Source organism: Peromyscus eremicus, chromosome 3 (genome assembly GCF_949786415.1).
Source record: "Peromyscus eremicus chromosome 3, PerEre_H2_v1, whole genome shotgun sequence".
Classification (NCBI taxonomy): domain Eukaryota; kingdom Metazoa; phylum Chordata; class Mammalia; order Rodentia; family Cricetidae; genus Peromyscus; species Peromyscus eremicus.
Window position 1 is genome coordinate 50,746,854 of NC_081418.1, and position 22,958 is coordinate 50,769,811.

General features: G+C 48.2%; 1 protein-coding gene across 1 annotated transcript in view; it reads right to left on the bottom strand.

The window, feature by feature from the left end:
* Positions 1–22,958, bottom strand: part of Dennd2a (DENN domain containing 2A) — a 58,280-nt gene that overhangs the window by 22,520 nt on the left and 12,802 nt on the right. The window contains exons 3-10 of the mRNA XM_059257617.1: positions 18,520–18,647; positions 16,288–16,409; positions 9,199–9,399; positions 7,602–7,695; positions 7,135–7,185; positions 5,961–6,148; positions 1,882–1,991; positions 1,034–1,103 (exon numbers count right to left, since the gene is read on the bottom strand). Of these exons, the coding sequence (XP_059113600.1) occupies positions 1,034–1,103; positions 1,882–1,991; positions 5,961–6,148; positions 7,135–7,185; positions 7,602–7,695; positions 9,199–9,399; positions 16,288–16,409; positions 18,520–18,647 (964 nt within the window). The remainder of the gene's footprint in view (positions 1–1,033; positions 1,104–1,881; positions 1,992–5,960; positions 6,149–7,134; positions 7,186–7,601; positions 7,696–9,198; positions 9,400–16,287; positions 16,410–18,519; positions 18,648–22,958) is intronic.

A 22,958-nucleotide genomic window follows, 5' to 3' on the forward strand; every position in this document is an offset into this window, starting at 1 on the left:
GAGGTCAGAAGAGTGAGCTGGATGCCCTGGAGCTGGAGCAGGGATGGCTGTGAGCCACCAGGTGAGTTCTGGGAACCAAATCCAGGTTCTCTGTAAAAGCAACAAGTGCTCTAAACTCCTGAGCCAGCTCTCCAGGCCCAGTGTCTGACCTTTTTTTTTTTTTTTTTTTTTTTTTTTTTTTTTTTTTAAGGATTTATTTTTTATGTACATTGGGGTTTTGCCTGCATGCATGTCTGCGTGAGGGTGCCAGATCCATTGGAACTGGAGTTACAGACAGTTGTGAGCTGCCACGTGAGTGCTGGGAATTGAACCTGTGTCCCCGGAAGAGTGGCCAGGGCTCTTAACCGCCGAACCATCTCTCCAGTCCTGAACCTTTTCTTCTTAGCAACTATTCTGACAGTTCTCACTCAGTAATCAGGGTCTGTTTAGCAATGTTTTATCACAAAGGAAAATTGGCTTAAGGAGAGAAAGGTCTTTAATTTGGTGGGAAAAAGAAAAACAATGGAGTACTTTCTTTTTGGGGGTGTGTGTTCAAGACAGGGTTTCTCTGTGTAACAGCCCTGGCTGTCCTGGAACTTGCCCTGTTTGAGTTTGAGGCTAGCCTTGAACTTATAGAGATCGGCCTGCCTCTGCCTCCCAAGTATCAGGACCCAAGATGTGCGCCACCAAGCCAGGCAATGAAGTATTTTCTTACCGATATAGAGACCTCTTCCTACTAAGAAAACTTAGTGAGTCTTCAAATCCCCCCCCCCCCCGTGTGTGTGTGTGTGTGTGTGTGTGTGTGTGTGTGTGTGTGTGTGTGTGTGTGGTGTGGTGTGATTTGAGACAAGTTGGCCTTGAACTCAAGAGCCTCCTGCTCACCTTCTTCGGTACTGAAATTACAGGTGTACATTACCAGGTCTAGCCTTATCTATGTTCTTTACTCCTTGGGTAACCTGCCACCACCTGCACCTCCAGCAGCATAGGTGAAACCTGAGTCTCAAGGGGTTGACTGTCTAGGAAGTTCTGGCTGAGTGACAGGCAGAGTACTAACCAGCAATCTTCGGCAATAACCGAACCTTCTGCTCCCATCTTCTCCAGTTAAGACAAACGAGAATGTTTCACTGTGGTTGTGAAAACACAAACATGTTACAAAACATGACAAATCCGAAGGCACATCCCCACCGGAGCAGTGAAGTGGCAGAGAGCGAGGGGAGGCTGGAGAGATGCCCAGAGCTCTTTGCTCTGACTGCCCATCCTTTTAGGAGGCCGAGTGGAAATGTCCTGAGAGAGCTTTTTCTACCCATAATTCTGTCACCCGAGCTATCCCAGGGTGAGGATGTAACGGTTAGTCACTCAGGAGGGAACAGCTGAGGAGAGGAAAGGGCTGGGCCTTTCTCAGGCCTGGCCATGGGGTGGTTGTCTCACAGAAATGCTCTTAAACAGCTACCTTGAGGCTGGCCTTCAAAACTGCAGGCCAGCTTCACAGGATGCAGCGTCCCTTGGGCACTCAGCATATGAACCTACTGAGCTGGGCCAAATGCTGACAGCTAACATCATGCACACTCTAAAGCAGAAATGTGAACAGACCCCAATCCGAGCACCAGCTGGAGAGGCCACTGGAATGCTTTCTGAGCCCTGTGTGGTTGAGGATGGATGGTGGGCCGCTTCCCTAACTTTTCCCAGATTAGGATTCTATTCGGGAGGCTTCATAAATGCCCACTTAGAAGGTGTCTCTTGTCTCAGGGAAACTTGAAAAGCACACAGGGAGATAGATTCCAAGGCTGGAGCCGATCAGGACTGTTAACTCCTAAGTTACAGGCTCTGCTATCTGAGACCTCCTCACCTCCCCATCCAACTCTCAAACTTTGGATGTGGGTAGAGGGATGTGGAAGCTCTTACCTGGTAAACTCCTGGACAGGAGCCCAGTCCTTGGCATCGGGGAAGCAGAACTGGGGAATAGCCTTCAACTGGTCCTCAGCCTCTCTCATGAACTTGAATGACTTTTCCAACTGCAAAGAGAAAGATGGGAGAGGGTCACAGACTAATCCTAAAAGGGAGAAAGAGGTAAAGTCCCTGTGCCCCTTCTCTGGCTATGACTGCCCTCTCAGCAACATCCTGGGGAAGGGTATGAAGCTCGTCTGTGGCCTGTTTTCCCCAAGACAATGCAACTGCAGTCTGAGAGGTCAACTGTCAGACGGAAGATCACATGCTTCAGAGAGACATTCTGATTAATATTCTGGAACAATGCTTCTGGTTAGTAAGGAAAAGTCTCCATGACAACCCTTTCCAAAGGGGGCTCACGGATCTGGGAGGTAGCGCTGCACATCAGCTCTTCTGACCTCCAAGTGTGGTAATGCTCACAGTGACTACAGATAGCACGACCACATTACACAATGAAAACAACTAGTTCCACGGCAGGTGTGTGTGTGTGTGTGTGTGTGTGTGTGTGTGTGTGTGTGTGTGTGTCTGAATGTGGACCTGGAAGGGAGCTGGACATAATGAGGCCTGCCCTCTCATTTCAGACAGGAGACATGCCCTTTGATGGTAAGTGATTTGTCCTGGTCACACAGCCAGTTTAGAGCGAGGAAGGAAACTGATCCTGACGGTTGATCTCTCTCCAGCACTCAGGATAGAATCTCAGGCAGTACAGACCGGGAGGATGAAGATTAAAGTCTGACTTAGAGATTACAGTTAATGTCATGAAGACTGGGCGTGGTCGTGCATACACGTAATCTCAGTCACTTAGCTGCACAGTGAGTTCAAGGCTGACCTGGCTCTGTGAGAGTCTATGTCAAAATAAACTAAACTAAACAAATAAACAAACAAATAATTAAATAAAATTAATGAGTGCTTATTTTGCGTATTAAATCAACAGGAATCTGTTTTCATTTTATAGATGGTTTTTGCTTTGTTTTTATTCTTATTAGTTATTCACTTTTATGTATATGTGTGTGCCCCTGGGTGAGTTTATGTGCACTACATTGGTGAAGGTTCCCTTGGAGGCCAGAGGGCACTGGGTCCCTTGTAACTGGAGTCACAGGCAGTTGTGAGTCACCTGATGTGGTGCTAAGAACTGAACGAAGGTCCTGAAGAATGGAAAGTGCTCTCAGCCACTGAGTAACCTCTTCAGGCCCTCGGGCCCTGGTTTTGCTTTTTTGAGACAGGGTCTCAGTATGTAGTTCAGGCTAGCTTCCAACGCACAAAGATTCTCCTGCCTCAGTCACAAGTGCTAGGATTACAGGTGTGAGCAACCACACCTGGCTTAATGGAATATTATTAGTGTAAAAATATGGACTTCCAACCTTGAATAAGGTAATCATTGGAATGTGGGATAAAACCTATTATTATTATTATTATTATTATTATTATTATTATTATTATTATTATTACTACTACTACTACTACTACTACTATTATTGGTTTTTTTGAGACAAAGTTTCCTGGATCTCGCTCTGTTGACCAGGCTGGCCTCGAACTCATAGAGATCCGCCTGGCTCTGCCTCCCGAGTGCTGGGATTAAAGGCATGCACCACCACCACCCTGGCAAAACCCATTATTTAAAAGCTTATAAAAAGGCTGGGTGTGGTGGTGTATGCTTCTAATCCCAGTACTTGAGAGGCAGAGACAGGCTGATCTCTGTGAGTTTGAGGCAAGCCTGGTCCACATGGTGAGTTCTAGGACAGCCACAAAATAGGGAGACCCTGTCACAACATGCACACGTTCATGCAAGCACACATGCACATGCACAAATGCACACACGCATGCACGTGCAAATAACCATCACCACCAAAAAACCAACCAAACAAAAAACCAAACCAAACCAAACCAAACCACAAAATTATCAAAAATCTAAATAAATAGGGCCATATAAAAGACCCTATCCCAGAACAAAAGAAGGCCCAGAATAAACCAGAGTGAACATAAAACAAATTTACATAATAAATATCAGGAGCAAAAATACATTTCCAAAGAGAAAGATCAATTAAACAGAGGAGGATTCCCTACACACTGGGGCATTAGAGAACTTCAAAACAGACGCTTCAGAATTTGTATTAAATATGTTTTAAAACAATATGCTCACAAGGCTGTACATGGGTCATGGCACAGAATCATCACAATGGCTGCAGTATAAAGATAGAGGAAACAGTATGAGTTAAGACTAGGCCCAAACAACAACGTGCTAGCTGTAAAGACCATGGGTGATTTCTTTCCTTTATAGCTTTCTGAATTAGCTCCGTTTTCAACAGTGACTTTTAACTATCGCCTAAAAAAGGGTTTTCAGTGGGAGTCTGAGTCGAAAGGCTCCAGGCTGGAAATGGCAAGCATTCAGCACTTCTGATGAGTCAGTGATTAATTCATGATTTAATGCCTTTGCTCCTGGAACCCCAGTTAAGGGTTATCATGTGCACAGCAATGCACTGGGCACCGAGGACAGCGAGAAGGAGCAGTCAGTCCTTCAGTCCTTGGTGTCTACTGGGGCTCCTCACACATGGATGACACACCAGGCAGACCCCACAACCCAGACATCCAGGCAGCGGGGCTTTCAGGAGAGTGTTCCTTAAAGGCGAGGCAGCGGAAGGCAGAGGGGTCGATGCCTGTGTGGAGGGTGTGTACCCAAGGTTACCTCCATTTATATCACTGTTCTGAACTTCAAGGACTGTGCTAGCCCACAATGGTGAAAAAAGCTTTCTGGGAAAGGGCAGCAGCAGGCAGACAGGCAGGGTTCAGGCCTTCCTTGGAGGGGTCCTGCATGAGGTGACTGCCACAGAAGCCCAACAAATTCAAGATGAGCCCCCCTTTTTCTGGGGCCCTGATCTGTAGGACTGTCATGTTCTACCTCCCGAAAGCTCCTGTGAATACATATACTCTTTTAGCATACACCTGGTATACCTTCCTAAAGGACAGGAAACCCATCTTCTTTATCTTTATATACTTGGGGCCAAGCAGAAAAGAGCTTGAATGCCTGAATGTAAATTCTGGTTGGACTGAATTAGAATACAGTAGCCTCTTTAATACAGATTTCAAAGCCCAAGAGTGACTTCAGGATCACTGGCCACGTCACTGCAGGCTTTATTAAGAGCCCTTTATTTTAGGCCCCTGGATATTATCAGGGGTATAAGCCACAACATAGCAGGGCTTTCCCCTGACACAGAAACAGAGTGCATTCAAAGATGCTTCAGCACAGACATAACTGTGATGCTACTTAGGATGTGGCTTAAGGGGAAAATGCTGAGGCAGGCTGGGAAAAGGCTTGGCTGGACAAGAAGACAAAGAGGACAGATGGTCAGCACTGTGACCATAGGAACGTGAAAGGGTTCTGTTGTTTTGAGATAGGGTCTCATGTATCCCAGGCCTGCCTTGAACTCACTATGCGTCCTTTAGGATGACCTTGAACTGCTGATCCCTTTTCTCTACTTCTCAAGTGCTGAGATGGCAGGTGTGCACTTACCCTGCCCAATCTATGTGGGATTGGGATCAAACTCAGGGCTTCGTGCAGCACCAGCGCACTAACAAGTAAGCTATGTCTCCAGTCCCCGCAACGTTTTTTCTTTTTCTTTCTTTTCTTTTCTCTTCTCTTTCTTTCTTTTTTTGTTTTTTGTTTTTTGTTGAGACAGGGTCTTACTATGTAGCCCCGGCTGTCCTGGAACTCTATGCAGTCCAGACTGGCCTCAAACACACAGAGATCAACCTGCCTCTGCTTCTACCTCTTGAGTGCTGGGCTTAAAGACTATGCCCCCAGTGGCATACCTGAGAGTATTTTTGCTCGTTTTTTTTTTTTGTTTGTTTGTTTTGTTTTTGTGCCTGTTTTGCATTCCTAATTCTGTCTTCCTGGAGCCTGTTACATTTTCTACTACTGGTTTCTTTCATGTGGCAGATACTCCTTAGGTTCTTTCCCAGACTGCCTCACCTCTCTGCATCCAAGCTGACAGCCAGGATGTGGCAGTCCCCAGGCAGCCCGCAGGGACCTGTCTCCCTACCTTCAGAGGGAACTGCTGGGTGAGTTCTGGCACATAGGCAGCCCCTGCCTGCTTCCTGTGCAAAGACACGACCACAAAGTACTCGAAAAGTTGCCTCTCCTGGTACTCAATGAGATCCCGGTCAAGTGATGAGTACCGAGGGGCCTGCTTCAGGCGTGACTTCACATTGACCAGGCGCTGGCTGTGAGCTGTGGAGAGAAGGAAGCCACAGGCTTGACATGACTCATCTGCCAATGTGGAACTGCTCAGTGCTTGACGGATTATGTAATTCCTAGCTTCAGTACTTTTTCTAATCCCTTGAGTCTTTCCACATCTAGCAAATTAGTAGAAAATCCTTCCTTTGGGCTTCTTGTCAAACTTGAGGAAGGGGCACCCTTCATTTATTGGCCTGCTGGCCAAGCAGGGCACAGGATCCAGGGCTCAGGACCGGCCAGGGCTTTGCTGCTAAGCCTCAAGTCGGAAGCTCCACAAGGCTTCCCCTCCATCTGTCTTTAGGGTGGGGACTTGTACATTTCCCCTCACGCACTTCCATCATTCAGTTTGTGTGAAGTGACAAAATCCAGACCATGGAGCTCTTGGAGCTGAGAGCTCTGTAAATATCCCATGTGACATAATGGCCGAGACCCAGCTACCTCAGGAACTCACTCCCACGTCTGCCCCAGCCAGTTCTCTGCAGTGGGAATGGACTTGTTTATTCTAGGGGTGGCCCAGGTAGTAGATGGTGTCAGAGGTAATGTAGGTGGAGGCACTAAGTGGACCAGTCCTGTCACCTTGATCAGCACCCAGGGCTGCCCTCTCTGTTCCCCAATGGGGTCTGAGAGATCTCAGAGAACTCACTAAAGCTTGGACCTGGATCACTGAATGTCAGGCCCCTGACACTGAATGTCTTACCTACTTCATCCAGCAAGCGAGGAACCAGAGGCTCCGAGATCTTAAGAGATTGCTTGCCACTCACAGCCACACTCAAGTGTGGTGTCTGCCATCATCAGTCACACCGTCACATCCCAATCTCTGCACAGGCTTGGCCCCCCTCTGCTCACACTTTAGGTCCTATGGTCCTCCCAGACAGTCATGCCTTGCCAAGCCAGACTGAAGAGGCGGTGCCCGTCCCTCCACAGTGGGAAGGAGCATGACTGTAGCTTCCTAGTCACCTCCTGCACCCTGCTCTCCTTACCTTTCAGCTTCTCCTCAGTGTCGCTGTCAGACTCGCTGTTCTCATCTGTCACTGGACCAAAAGAACAAGGAAGGAAGGGGCAGATGTGAATTCCAGCGGAACAGACCCCAGACTTCCAGGCCAACTATGTAAATATGCCAGTCAAATTCTGCTCGACTTAACGTGTTACCAAACCAACCTGACTCTGGGGAAGGAGGCTCCTCTATCAGACTATAGCAAGAGGCAGAAGCCCTCTAGTGCAGCTGAGCCAGGAAGGCTGCTGCAGTCAGGTGACACACAGGTACAGCTGAAGTCAGAGCATGCACCACTGAGCTGCCTGCCTTCTGGCTCTTTGGCCCAGAGAGAAGGGCGGACAAGCAGCAGCCACGAGCCTCCTCGTCAGTGAACCAAGAAGACGAGCTCCCTGGGAAGGATGTCTTCGGATTCTAGTGAGGAGGACAGCCCAGCAGGTGGGGCAGAGCATCTACCTTTTCCTGAGTTGCTCTCCGTGGACTGGGATAGCCTCTTCACCCGCTTCTTTCCTCTCCGGGCCTCATAAATGGCATTGATCCGCAATACCAGCTGCCAGACACCAGAGGAAAAGCCAGTGTTAACTCCACCTAGCTACACTCCACCTAGCTAAATACTTACTTACTTAATTAGTTATGTCTGAGACGAGGGTTTCTCTGTGTAACAGCTCTGGCTGTCTAGGAACGCTCTCTGTAGACCAGGTTGGCCTCGAACTCACAGAGATCCATCTGCCTCTGCCTCTCGAATGCTGGGATAGGAGGTGTGCACCACCACTGCCCAGCTAAATACTCCATTTTTATTTTTACCATACTTAATTTTCTAGCCCCTTTACATCTGGGTACCAGCAGGCCACTTCTTTGATCTCTCTCATCTGATGTCCTCATCTACAAGACGAGGGATCAAGTTATCTCAAAAGTCTCTTGCTTTAACGTTCTAGGCTGCTGTGGTAGATCTTCCATGGTCCCCAGAGGTCCTTCACCTCCAGTTGTGTTTCCCAGGGGAGCCACTCAACGGCGCCATTACTGAAAGGCACCTTCAGCAGAGCCCCTGAGGGCATGCTCCACTTTCCCTTTCCACAGGGGCAGCCTCCAAGTTACCCTGGGGTGGGGGAAGGAGAGGAAATCTACCATGCGCAGTTGAGGCACATCAAATAGCATGTAAGTGTGGAACCTGGGACTAGAGAGGGGGGTCAGCGGTCAATGTTGGCTGCCCTTGTAGAGGACCAGTGTTCAATTCCCAGCACCCACATGGCGGCTCACAACCAGCTGTACTCCAGTTCTAGAAGATCTAATGCCTTCTTCTGGCCTCTGCAGATACCAGGCATGCATAAGGCACACATTACCCACAGGCAAAACACTCATACACATAAAGTAATTAAATGTTTAAATGACTTTTTTATGCACTGGGAAGAATAGGAGCAGTATAGGTCCTGGGGTGTGTGTGTGTAAGAGAGAGGGACAGAGGGAGGGAGGGAGAGGGAGAGGGAAAAGGAGAGGGAGAGGGAGAGGGGAGGGAGGGGAGAGAGAGAGAGAGAGAGAGAGAGAGAGAGAGAGAGAGAGAGAGAGAGCGCGCGTTAAAAGCCTCTACCCAATCCTTCTCACCTTGACCAGCTCTCTCCAATGGATCACTAGCTCCTAGTAGTAAGCTAGCTACTGAGTAACTTAGTAAGACCCTATCTCAAAAAGAGTTGGGGATATATCTCAAGAGTTGGGGATATATCTCAATGGTAGAGTGCTTCCCTAGCCAAGTGTGAAACTCGTGTTCAGTGTCCCTCCCTCTCTCTTTCACACACACACACATACAAACACTGGCAGGAAAAGACTGTTTGGAATCAAAAGGTTAGTTAAGGAGGTGGGAGAGAACGGCTAAGGGGAAGAACACAGGACCGCAATAAGAACTGAGAAGACGACCCACATATCCTAGTCCACTGGCTTCACTGTGTCCCCCGTCCCATGGGGACACAGAAAGCAGGGGACCGCATACAATCTGTCCTCAACTTCCTCTACAGAGAAGTGGGGGCGCACCCCGCACCTCCAAATCTGAAGTATATGTTACCCTGGGGATCTTTTTTTTCTTTCTGCCATTCTGTAGGTCTCCAAGGTTAAAGAAAGTTTCATCCGGGCTGCTAGGTGTAGAAGGTGGGCTGGTTCTCACAGGGGACCCACTTCCATCCCGACTCAGCTTCCTAGTGTCCAGCAGTTTGAAGTTTCTTCTCTCTGAATTTTGCCGGAAAAATGCAGATTTGGACAAGGATGGCTGTGTGAGAAAGGAGAGAGGCGTTGAGTCCAAACAAAAGGGTCGAGGTGGGAGATCTCAGTGTGGAGACAGGGAACTGAGCAGGCTGGGCTGGGTGGGAGATCTCAGTGTGGAGACACGGAACTGCGCAGGCTGGGCTGGGTGGGAGATCTCAGTGTGGAGACACGGAACTGCGCAGGCTGGGCTGGGTGGGAGATCTCAGTGTGGAGACACGGAACTGAGCAGGCTGGGCTGGGTGGGAGATCTCAGTGTGGAGACACGGAACTGAGCAGGCTGGGCTGGGTTCCCAGGGTTCCATGGGGTTTGCTATATTAACCATGCTGTGCTACCATCCAGTTGTGGGAAATTTATGTGACAAAGATGTAAATCTAATCCAATCTCTTTCAGACAGGTGGGAAGCCACCTGCCTCCACTCTGGCTTTACAGACGAGGCTTGATGATAACAAGCACATGTCCTTGTAAATTATAGGACTAAACTGGCTGTGACCCTGGGGGCTGGCTTGCCAAGGGTCTGTTCTACAGAAGTTTTATCCCTCTGGGCATCAGTATCTTTTTTTTTTTTAATTTGTAGTATTGGCATTTGAATCGAGGGCCTTACCCTGACAGGCACTCTACTAACGAGCTAGAGCCTCAATCTAGGATTTCATTTCTAAACAAGTCTCTTTCAAATCAAAAGGTAAATAAAGAACTTATTTAAAAGTTTACCAATCAGCAGTAGATGTAGTTCAGTGGACTTGCCCAGCACGTACAAGATGCCAAGTTTGATCTTCAGTACCCCCCAAAATAAAAATGAACTTGACTTCTGGCACGGTCGTGCACGGTTGTAATTCTAGCACTTGAGAGGACCAGATGTGCAAGGCCCTCCTCAGCGGCACAGCAAGTCTGAGGCCCATCAGGGCTGCATGAGACTCTGTCTCAAACAAATGAAATTTACAGTTCATAACCCAGAAAAGAATCCATTTTCCTGATAAACACAGCAAGTTGATGAGTGCAAGCCCACTCAAACCAACAAAAAACATAAAAGATAAGACCAGTCACAAAGTGGGAGTGTAATCATTCCCAGATCTGTGAAAGAGCCTCAGCTTTCTCCAAAAAGAAGAGAGAATTCCAACTCCACTAAGGAAACACTTTTCACTCAAAAACTAGCAAAAGTAAAAATACTTGCTAATTTACTTTGTAGGCAAGACTGTGAGGGGAAGTAACTTCCATACACCCCTCCCACCCCCCACCCCACCCCCACTCCCCACCCTGGTGAGAGTCGAAACCAGCAAACTGCATGGAGGTAAGATAGGCACAGCATATTCCTTTGCAGCTGGAACTGCAGGTCATTGTCAACAGCCTGACATGGGAACTGGAAGCCAAACTCCAGTCCTCTACAAGAGAAGTTAAGTGTGCTTATCCATTCAGTCACCTCTCCAGCCCTCTGACTTCCTCAGTCTTTACCTAGAGAATCTATCTCCTGGGCTGGTGAGATGGCTCAGCAGGTGGGGGACGCTTGCTGCCAAGCTGGAGGACCTGAGTTTGACCCCTGGGTCCCACATGGTAGAAGGAGAGAACCAACCCACACAGGCTCTTCTGACCTCCACATGCTTGCTGTGGTGAATACGTACACACCCATGTACAAATGAATACAAGAAAAAAATTTAGGGAAAAAAAAAAAGAAAATTTACCTCTTGTTAGATGTTTAATAAATACTGAATTCTATTTTTGTCTGGATTTTCTTGGTTTGTTTTTGAACATAGTTTATTCATTAACCCATCAGTAATTTATTTCATGGTATGCTAATCTAAATCATTTCCCTCCAAGCTAACTTATCCCTATTCCATTTCATGAATGAGCCTTTCTTTCTCCATCAATTTACAAAGCCCCATCTACCGTATTTTAAGCACTCACAGAATAGGCCTACTGTGTTCCACTGAGTTTCCCAGTCTCGCTTAGCTCCAAGTCGGGTGTATTTACAACTTCAGAGCTCCTTCTTTTTCAAAATTTCCAGGAACAGAGACTCCTATCTGCTCCGTGGTCAGTTCTCCCATTCATCATAGGTCTATAAGGGGCAAGGAATTGCTTAGTACAGGAAGCTTCCAACAGTGCAGAGCTGACCTGCTGTGACCAGTGTGGGCATCTCTATCACCTTGGCACAGAAAGCAGGCTTCTCAGCAGCCTAATTCCACCTGCAATCAAGTCCAAGAAGACGCCCTAATGCCCTAATGCCATCATGGCACTGAAATCTATATAACGGCTGGCAACCAGCGGGTATCTGTTTTCATTCAAGATTTACACTGGGCCAGTGTTTGCTTACAGATTTGACCCATGAAAAGATCTGAGAAGAAAATCAACCAAAATATGGTACTCAACTGTAGATAGCATGCCAAGGAGCTTGGCAGAAGCTGTGTGCAGGCTGCATCCATGCTGTATCTCCTGGTGTCACTGATGGGGAGAAGGGATCCAGTAGTGTCCCAGGCACCCACATAATTATCCGTCCAGGGAGCTTCGGGGAGGAGTGGGCTTGAGTAACTTCTTATTTGATAAAAGAGAAGACAGCAGGACGTGTGTGTGTGTGTGTGTGTGTGTGTGTGTGTGTGTGTGTGTGTGTGTGAGTGAGCCTCTCAAGCATTCAGCATAGTCTGAGGCTCAGTAGGAAGAAGCAAATTCTGGCCCGGAGTCTTTACCAGGGCTCCGAGGGCCCCGAGGCTACTTGGGAGAAGTGATACCATAGTGAAGATGTCTGTTTGCTGAGGCTTTTGGAAGCAAGGGTGTGAGTCTTAGACTTAGTAGGAGCCAGTAAAGTTTTTCTTCAAAGTCAGATAGTATGTACAGCAGAGGGGTCATGCTGCCGCAGCTTCTCAGCCATGCCAAGTCCATATGCATCATATGTAATGTACAAAGGACTGAGTAGGGCAATACAGCTTCATTCATAAAAATTTTACACAACTTCATTCATAAAACCCAGCAACTGGCAGTAGGGTCAAACTGGCCAAACCCTAACTGTAGCATGAAACGGAAGACACTGGTGGGCCTTAAAGGTGGTTTTTTTTCAGGCTGTTATCCAGCAGGTTCTACTGTTGATAGAAACACCTCACACCAACCTGCATAGTGCCCATTCCCACCTGTCTCCTTCAGGCGGCTGTGTCCCCATGGCACATGTCTCTAAACCAGCAGCCCCGTCACCGTGGCACACTCTCTCTAAACCAGCAGCCGTGTCCCCACGGCACACTCTCTCTAGTCCCATAGGCACTGGATTCACTGGGCACCGCAGAGAACCTGTAGTGTCTGAGAAGTAGACAAGAACGATCTGGGCCTGAAGTCTGACTTCCCTGTTCAAGCCTCTTGAGGTGTTGCAGGAGACTGTGATGGGTCCTGGCATGTGATATCTTGATGAGAAGGAGGTGGCAAGAAGCCCCGAGTCTCCTCAGAGGGAGATGACATGGACTGAAGCTGAGATCACTAGCCCTTTCTGGATAAATGGGTGTCACAATATTAAAAAAACAAAAAGAGGAAAAGGACTATCTTCAGTTAGCACATCTTTCTCTGATACAAAAATTAGTCCTTGACAGCTGTATAATCACAACACTCAGGGAGCTGGTGCAGGAGAATGAAAATTTGAGGTCAGCCAGGGCTACAGGGTGAGACCCGCCCCCCATCTCAAACAAACAAACAGAGGCTGGGCAGAGTTCAGACCCCAGCACTCACACCAACAGCTGGGCAGATGTGATGGCACACCTGGAAGCCCAGCACTCAGGAGGGCAAGCTGACTAGCCAGAGGGCAAAGCTCCAGCTTGAGTAAGACTCTCACTCACTCAATAAAGTGGAGAATGACTGAAGAAGACACCCGCTGTCAACTTCAGACCTTTACACACACATGTGAAGTACATCCATGCACCCGCACACGAGAACATGCTCCACCCACACAATTTCTTTCTGAGTTGTGGCCACATTCCTTGTGCTGTAGTACTTATGGTTATATAACACACACACACCATTTTGGGTTCACAGACCGCAGCATCTGCTCCGGCTGCACATCTGCTCTTTTCCAAGGAGACTTTGTCCCACTGTCCCCCGTTTCCACTGGGACCAAACAGGAGTTAATTAAACGAACATCCCAAAGACAGCAGAGCTTTCTGAGGCTGGTAGAGGAGTTCAACACAGAGGGGCTGCCTCAGCTACATCTAATTTCCCAGATGCAGCCCAGATGTGGCAGATGCTCAATGAATAGCTGATGAGCTAACTGGAGGAAGTGGCAAAGTCTGCAGCTGTCCCTCAGAACGGGAGCACAGGCCAGACACCCAGATGTGAAAGCCAAGTCACGGACATAAGATGCAGGGCCCCAGTGATGTTGCACGGGCCCTAACAGCCTGTAATGTCCGGGGCACTGGCCAGGGCACACTGCTATCCAGGACAGCCACATCTGGACAGAAAACTTGACTGGCATCACTACCACCCTAGTCTGGCTGTTGTGGTAGCACAGGCTCCAGATTTGCCCAGCCCAGCAGGGACAGGAAGGATACTCAGCCCTCACTTTCTGGTATGAGGGAGGAGCTTCCTGCTCAGAAGGCAGCTGTTCTCACTGTTCCTAAGAGCAGTGACTCCCTGCATGAAGGGGAGAGCCAGGTAGGATGTGAGAGGTAGAATGGGTATGTGTGTGGGGGTTCACATGTGCATATCCACACATGTGCGGAGGCCAGAGGCCAACCTCTGGTGTTCCTTAGACGTCATCCACCTATTCTTTTCCTTCTTTCCTTTCTGTCCTCCTTCCTTCCTTCCTTTCTTTGAGACAGGGTCTCTCACTGGCCTAGAACTCTCTAGTCCACATGGCCAATGGGCCTCTCTGCCTCTCCAGCGCTGGGATTATAAACACATATCTCTACACCCAGCTTTTGTACATGGGTTCCAGGGGTTGAACTCGGTCCTCATTCTTGCATGACAAGCATTTTATAGATTAAGCTACAACCCACAGCACCCCCACCCCATCCCCTCTTTTTGGAAGACAGAGTCTCATGTGTTCCAGGCTGGCCTTGAACTCATTACATAGATAAAGATGACCTGAGCCTCCCAAATGCTGGGATCACAGGTGTGAGCCATTTTGCCGAGTTTCTTCCCTGGTATTGGGGACTGAACCAAGGTGTGCAGTCCCCCACTGGTCTATGTCCTTTGCCCTGATTTTGTTTTTCTAAGTCAGGCTGGTCACTCCAGGAAAAGTGTCTAAATGCCAGACACATCCATATTCCAATGAGAACACAAACACATTTCCAAGGCAAGTAGAAGCTGCTAATTATTGGTTATCATGCATTCCTCAGTTTTCTCCATGAGACAGTTAGCTGGTTCAGGCAAATCCTGAGGCAGCTCACACGGGCCTGTAAGCTTCATCCTTAACGACAGGTTATGCTATGCCTCAGATTCTTCTAGAAGTCTGTGGCTGGAAGTGTCCCTGTCTGGCACCAGGTGTAGACCTGTGAAGACCACCCCACCCTCCAGCAAATGCTGTCCCTGCCCTGGGGGCCACAGGAATACAGCTGCTTTCTCAGGCTGGAAACAAACCCTGACAATGGAATTAGAGTGAGATTTGCAGCTTAAATTTCGTCTTCCTTCATTTACTTTCTTCTACAACAAATCCCTTAAAAAGTTCAAACGGATCTTCTGTAAAGGGGAGTAAATCTTAGAGTCTTGACCTCTGGGTACTCAGATATCAAAATACCACCACTGAGGTATCTGCATATGCACTTATACATTCTAGATTCCCTCACAGAAATATTCTGCACATGTACAAACAAACATGAGCTTACAAATACATATATTTTTTGGGGGAGGGGTTCGAGACAGGGTTTCTCTGTGTAGCTTTGCGCCTTTCCTGGGACTCACTTGGTAGCCCAGGCTGGCCTCGAACTCACAGAGATCCGCCTGGCTCTGCCTCCCAAGTGCTGGGATTAAAGGCGTGCGCCACCACCGCCCGGCCATATATTCTTTAAGTTAAAAAATAGTCACAGGGTCTGGAGAGATTGCTCAGTGATTTGGAGCTCTTATAGAGGACCTAGGTTTAGTTCTGAGCACCCACATGGTAGCTTGCAACCATCTATTACTCCAGTTCCAGGATCTGATGCCCTCTTGTGGCCTCGAAGGGCTCCTGCACACATGTGATACACATAAACTCACATACATATACATAAAAAATAAATAAGCATTTTTTTTTTTAAAAGACAGGGTCTCACTGTGTAGCTGGAATTTACTATGTACACCAGGCTGTCCTCAAACTCACAAAGGTTTGTCTGCCTCTGCCTCCTGAAGGCTGGGAATAAGAGTGTGTACTACCTCATCTGACAAATAAATAAATCTTTAAAAAATGTACACAGAGCCGGGCAGTGGTGGCACACTCCTTTAATCCCAGCACTTGGGAGGCAGAGACAGGAGGATCTCTGTGAGTTCCAGGCCAGCCTGGTTTACAGAGTGAGATCCAGGACAGGCTCCAAAGCTACACAGAGAAACCCTATCTTGAAAAAACAAACAAACAAACAAATGTACACAGATGGTAGGTAGTACACTAAACAAACCAGTTCTCCACTCTATCTTTTTTCCTTATATCTCATCAGGATGCCTTTCTTTACTTGTTTATTTATGCTCAGGATTTTCTTTTCTTAGTCAGGCTACTCTGGAACTTACTATGTCAGGCTGACCCTGAACTCTGAGCAGCAATTCTCCTGCCTTGGCTCTAGTGTTGGGGCTGCAGGTGGGATTCATTACACCTGGCTCAGGACAGTTTGAATGCATGGCTTTTTAGTGACTGACTTAGGAGGGGTCCTGAGTTAGAAACCCAAAGGTGTTTTAGGGAGCTCTGTGGAGAGGGCTGCTGAGTAAGACAATGGCTGAACGGGAAGAACTCCAGAGTGCCCAAGGTACCTTGGTGGAAGTTTCCGGGATGGAAGAGGTGGGAGATCCAGGGAAAGTCAGGACACACTTCTTGCCCAGGCAGCGGCCATGCAATTCGATGTCCTCGTAAGGATTTTCCTTCATGGGTGGATCTGTGATCAATGGCAAAATGGGTTAGAGATGTTAGAACTTGGTCTTTTTTCTCTTTTTAAAAGATTTTCTTTTATGTGAATGGTGTTTTGCTTGCACATATTATCCATGCACTATGTGTGGCTGAAGCCTGAGAAGACCCGAAGAGGGTGTAAATCCTCTGGAATTGGAGTTACACATGGTTGTGAGCCTCCATGCGGGTGCTGGGAACTGAACCCACGTCTCTGGCAATGGCAGACAGCACTCTTCACTGCTGCGTCATCTCTCAAGCCCCTGAACTTTTCCAGAGAGCACTAGGAGAGCACCCTGGCCTCCTCCCTGTGAGTCCTTGTGGGATGTGTGTGGTTTTCCTGGCCAGCCCTTCTTTGTAGCAGCAGATCCCAATTCTCACTAAGGGGTAACTCTCCATCTCCCGACTTGTAGCTGCGTCAAATAAACTCCATTCCCAGTTTCAGGACTTGCTGCTCTGTGGGGCCTCAGAGGCAAGTTCAGAAGGGCTGACAGCCCAGGCCTAAGGCAACTACTGAAAGTCACTAAAAATGAACACAGACATAAGCTGGTCTGGCCGGAGTGACTCAGGACTTTTGCTGGGACTTGCAGGCCCCAGGCTCTGGTTCTACAGAGGAAAGCATGGGTCCCAGCGAGCTGGTAGCAGCCTTCCTGGGGATGGTGGGAAACCCTGCTGAGAACAAAACCATCATGAGAGAAGAAAGGAGAAGCCAGTTCGGGTTGCAGATTCCCCTAAACTACCTCTGCCATATCACTGCAAGGGTGGGCACCCATCCTGACACTGGTTCACACAGCTCTGCCAAGCCCTCCCGCCCTCCTGAGCTCTCTCCTTTCAGAGGCGTTTCTGGTACTGGTGACCCCATGTGTGCTGTCTGTGTGTGTCTACGCTGTCTGCCTCACGTGCAAACACCTGTGGGCTTCTCACTCTCACCAGCTCTCCTTCTGTTTCCAAGGGTATTCTGAGCTTTTATTCATGATTCTATGTGTTTACATCAGTTAAAGTGTGATGAGTGACTTTAACATGCTAAAGTTTTATACTATCTGTAGAAGAGATTATATACGACACAAGTTATTCCCATGATAGAAAACTAGTTTTCAGTGTCTTTCCAACTGAGAAGAATCCTATTCTGCACACTTCTCCCGAGGTGGTTCATACCAAGCAAATTTTGTTTTGTTTTTTAAGATTTATTTATTACGTATTCTGTGTTCTACTTGCATGTATTCCTGCAGGCCGGAAGAGGGCACCAGATCTCATTACAGATGGTTGTGAGCCACCATGTGGTTGCTAGGAATTGAATTCAGGACCTCTGGAGGAGCAGTCGGTGCTCTTAACCTCTGAGCCATCCCTCCCAGTACCTCCAGAACTGCTCGAGTTGGTGGCTTTGTCATGGGCCACAGGGACAGCCCACGTGGCGTAGCTGGAGACACTGGCTCGCAGGCTTTCAAGCGGCACCGCTCGAGCATCAGCTCATTTCTTCGGCCATCACAAGCAGACTCAGGTCTGAGCTCAGGCTTCGCCGAAATGGAACTATTCCCTGAAGATTACTGAACTCTGAAACAAACTTTGGAAGCTGAGGAGTCTCGGAGCTCCATCAAGGCTACTCTTCTAGCCACAGACATCATTTAGCCTGTGCTTTGCTGCCCTGTTGGAGTCACACTCATGTCACCTGAAAGAGCATCCTGGCCTACAGTGCCTTCATTCCACAGCTGATAACAAAGGAAAGGCCGTTGGAAACCAAGTCTTTTGTATTCTCACCAATCCTTGAGCAACTTGCAAGGGGGCCAGCATCATCATTAGACAGACAAAGATCTCAAATTCTGAGCCCTTTTGTCACCAGCTAAAGTCACCAAACAACCAGCGGAGACAGGATTCTATCCTGGACCCTGAGGCTTCATGTTTCCTGGATCACCGTTGCCTCTCTCCTTCAGCCCACTGAGGCTCACTCTCCCAGCCCTGCTGACCTGCTGCTTTCTCACACAGTACCTGCACATCTGTCTTTAAGTGCATGCACGTGTGTTTCCAGCAGAACCTCCATTTCAACTCTCACTTCATCCCAGACAGACTCACACCCATAGCCCTCTACACACATTTTGGAGTCTTACCTAGAATGTCTTCGTAGACGTTCTCCTCCGATAAAGTGCGCGTGAGCCCCAGCTTGGTCTGTGCGTACCAGTCCACCCTGCTGTTCTCAGAGGAAGACTGCAGCAAGTCTTCAAACTCATAGGACTTTCTGGGGTGTGCACCAGGGAAGGAAACAATAAAGAGAACGGGAATCAATTCAGGCTGGTTCGGAACACAGCAGAGGTCAGAGTGCAAAGGAGGCAGGCCACAGCTTTCAGGCCAGGGCTGCAGAGCCGTAAGACCAGGCAAATGCCTGAGTTGCAGCAGAAACTCATCACACTCATGAGCCTCTTCCGCCTCCACTGAGGGCTCCTGCAGGCAGACCGGGGACCAAGTCTCAGAGCTCTAGCAGATGGGGTCTGGTCTGGGACATAGGTGTTAGCTGCTTTCTCTGGAATGGTAATATGCCACGCTGCACTGACTCTGACCTCTCCAGGCCAGGTTGTTATTGCCCAGACTAGTACTATGAGGAGAGATGATGGGGTGGGGGTGTGGTTTGCAGCACAGAGTCCTAACAACTCAAAACGTTTGTACACTTCAGGGCATAGTCCAGTGGCTAGCTCTCTTCTTTACAGTGCATGCACACAACAACTAATCTGGATGACCTTGGGGTTCCTTGGGATGGGATTAACCATCATCCAAATGGCTACTGCTAGGTATCCTGGACTTCAAGACACACCTTAACTCTGTTGTGATTTTTTCCCCATATTTATAGGAGCAAGATGCTAACATATTAGGCATGCTTTGCATTTGAGTCCTGACACATACAAGGTTTTGACAGTCTAAACCGCATTTAGAAAGACCACGTTGTAAGAATATGAACTTTCTTTTTTTTTTTTTTTTTTTTTGGTTTTTCGAGACAGGGTTTCTCTGTGTAGCTTTGCACCTTTCCTGGGACTCACTTGATAGTCCAGGCTGACCTCGAACTCACAGAGATCCGCCTGGCTCTGCCTCCCGAGTGCTGGGATTAAAGGCGTGCGCCACCACCGCCCGGCGAACTTTCTTTTAAACTGATTAGGAGGCAGGCTTGGTGGTACACGTCTGCAATGACGGCACTTGGGAGGCTAAGTCAGAAGGATATGACATCAAGTTCTAGGTCAGCCCGGTCTACATAATGAGATCCCCCCTTAAAAATCAAAGCTAAGGAGCTGGGTATTGTGGTGCATATCTTTAATCCTAGCATTCCAGAGGCAGGGGCAGGCAGATCTATTTGAGTTCTAGGCCAGCCTGGTCTTCATAGTGAATTCCAGGCTAGCCAGAGCTACATAGTGAGACCTTGTCTCAAAAAAATCAGAAGTACAATGCAATACAATTAAAAAAAAAAAAAAAGCTGGGCATGGTGATTAATGTTTTTAATCCCAGCACTCTGGAGGCTGAGGCAGGAGAATTTTCAATGGTCCTAGGCCCACTTAGGCTACCGTGAGTTTCAGACCAGTCTGGGCTGTAGATTCTGCCTCAAAAGAAACAAACAACAACAACAACAACAAAAAAAAACCCACAATAAAATAACAGCAAACAAACCAAAGTGAGACCCACGAGAAGGCTCAGCAGGAAAAGGTGTTCACCACCAAGCCTGAGGAACCAAGTCCAATCTGCTGGACCCACACTGTGAACCAACTCCTGCAAGTTGTCCTCCCCTCATTAGCGTGGTACCCGAGCATCCCTCATCACACATACCCACAGATAAATAAATGTAACAGAAAACCAGAACAAACAAAATCAGAACAAGCAGTCCCACGGCAAACCCTCGACAGCCTGGTGCACGCTAGGCAAGTGCCCTGTCACGTCAGCCTCAGCCCCTGGCTTTTTGGTTTTTCAAGTCAGGGTTTCTGTGTGCAGCCCTGCTGGTTGACCTGGAACTCCCTCTGTAGACCAGGCTGGCCTACGAACTCACAGAGATCCTCCCGCCTCTGCCTCCCGAGTGCTGGGGTTAAAGGTGTGCGCCACCACACTCAGCTCAGTCCCTAGCTTTTTGAGAGAGGGTCTCTCATTATGTCGCCCGGGGTTGGCCTTGAACTTGTGATCTTCCTGCCTCTGCTGCAAAGCTTAACTTGTAAAATAAGTTATCACAGGGTTTCCTAATGGCAATTCCATCTCTGTGTCAAAGTACTGGTTTTCAAGGGACCAATGTGTGAAATCTAAAAGGCAACACTGTAAATCAACACAAAGCAAGATCCACAGAGGTGCAAGGAGAAGCCACCAATTCCAGAACTAACAGGAAAGCAGAATTGTAATATTACAAGGTCTGGTCTTCACTGGCATGTGCCAGCATCACACGTGAGCGCGCTGGCTTGCAGGGACTTCTGTCCTCTTGTTCTAAGGTTCTGGTGAAGTGAGGAAAACATACTTGCCAAATCCTGACCTGACCTCGGGCTAAAACTGAGGTCAGGCTGACCCTCAGGCATGTACAGTACCTGGAGGAACTTTTGCTAACCTGCACTATTCTGCTTCTGTAAGCCCAAGGCCTCAGCTCCCTTATCAAACAGTAACCATAGTGACACAACTTGTCCTAGCCTTATTAAAAGCTCAGATCCTCAGCCAGGCATGGTGGTGCACGCCTTTAATCCCAGCAGAGACAGAGGCAGGCAGATCTCTGTGAGTTCGAGGACAGCCTGGTCTGCAAAGCGAGTTCCAGGGTAGCTAGGGCTGTTACACAGAGAAACCCTGTCTAAAAAAAAAAAAAAAAAAATCCATATCATGTCATGCTTGCTAACGGCCATCACAGCTACATCCCTGTGCACTCAGACTCAGCTCAGGGCCGCCTCTTCGGACTTGTAGTAGGGTCTGTGTGGTCCAATAAAAAACTTTAAATTCACACAGAGCTCATCCTGGTCTCCTTCTCTTAGGTGAGAACAGCCAGGCTACAGTGCAGGTGGGAGATCACACACCCTGAAGAAAAACCTGCTCACATGAATGACTGATCCACTGTGCTAAGTCTCTATGGACAACTTTGAACTTGAGAAAAGTTTTAGCCTTTATGTATTAACTTGGAGAAAAAGGGTATTTCCAAAGGTAAATGAATGACAAGCACAACCAAACAGGTCTCCAGCTAAACAACGCCCAGCACCCATGCTCCACACCACCCACGGGTGTGCTAAATAACTTCTGTGGGTCATACTGCGCTCCGCACTAGTGAAGAAAGGCAACAAGTCCCTGCCTTAAGGATGCTCACAGCTAGGGAGAACGCAACCTCCTCTTTGCCTCCCAGGCCCTCCAATAATCACATGACAGCTGGTTTTAGAGATGTGACCCTGATCTCACTGTTACGATGAACTCCCTCATAACTCAGGCTTGGTCCAGTTCACTATGTAGTCGAGGATGGCCTCCCAGACTTCGGATTTCTCTTGCCTCCTAAGTGCTGGGATTACTGGTGCATACATCAGGCCCCCCAACCCTCAATGAATTTCATCTTCTTCTTTTTTTTTTTTTTTTCTTTTCTAGTCCCTTTCTTTTCTAGCCCTCCCTCCATGGGAGTCTAATCCCAGTACTCAGGAGGCTGAGGCAAGGGATCTGGAGTTTGAGGCCAAGCCTGGAGTATTTCATGAAATTGCTTCAAAAAACATTTAAAAATTATGACCAATGTCCAAATACTGTGTGTGTGTGTGGGGGGGGTGTTTACTAATGGCTTTTCCATATTCTTGTAAATAAAATGCTAATTTAAGACCGTGGGCAAGAACCTCAAAATTAACATGTCTCAAAAGAAGTTCCTCTCTCGGAGCTGCCCTCTGGAAGGCCAACCAGATGTTCATGCCTGGAGCTGCGAGGCATATTGCAGAGCCCTCTCTCTAAGCCCACCTACACCGAACCAACTAATGGCATTCTACCCCTCCAGCCTCCTTGGAAATGACCACTTCTTCCGGGCCCCCAACCGAAATTACATCACAACGTGACCACAACACCCACTCAGTCGCCAAGGGGAACCCTAACAGATGCAAATCTGATGACTGCTCCCTTCAAAGCTGTCTCCAGAGCTCTAGAATTGGCTCCATTAGACCCCAGGCCTCCTCGTCCATCCTTGGGGACCCCATCCCATTCTGGCCAGACCTCTTTCCTTTGGTTCCTTCAGCACAGAGAGCTCAGGGTCTGTATCTGCTCTTCACTGACCGTCTGCCACCACCTCCTCCCACACTGAGCATCTAAACATCTTTTCCTCTGGAGGCTGCCCTGTTCCCTTGGCAGACCGCATTCACCTGCCGAACATCCCCCCAGCGCCTTCGCCTTCTGCTTCCTGAGAGCACTTAGCACAGCTCTGGAGTTACCAGTCAAGCCTCACAGAAGCAGTTGTCCTCCTGCTAGCCTAGATGCTCTAGGAGGGCCTCTATCAGTCTTGCTCATTAATAAATTCCCACATCGAACACTAAATATAGTCACAGTAAATATTGGTTGGCTGAATAAGTAAATGAGTGTGATTGATTAGCTA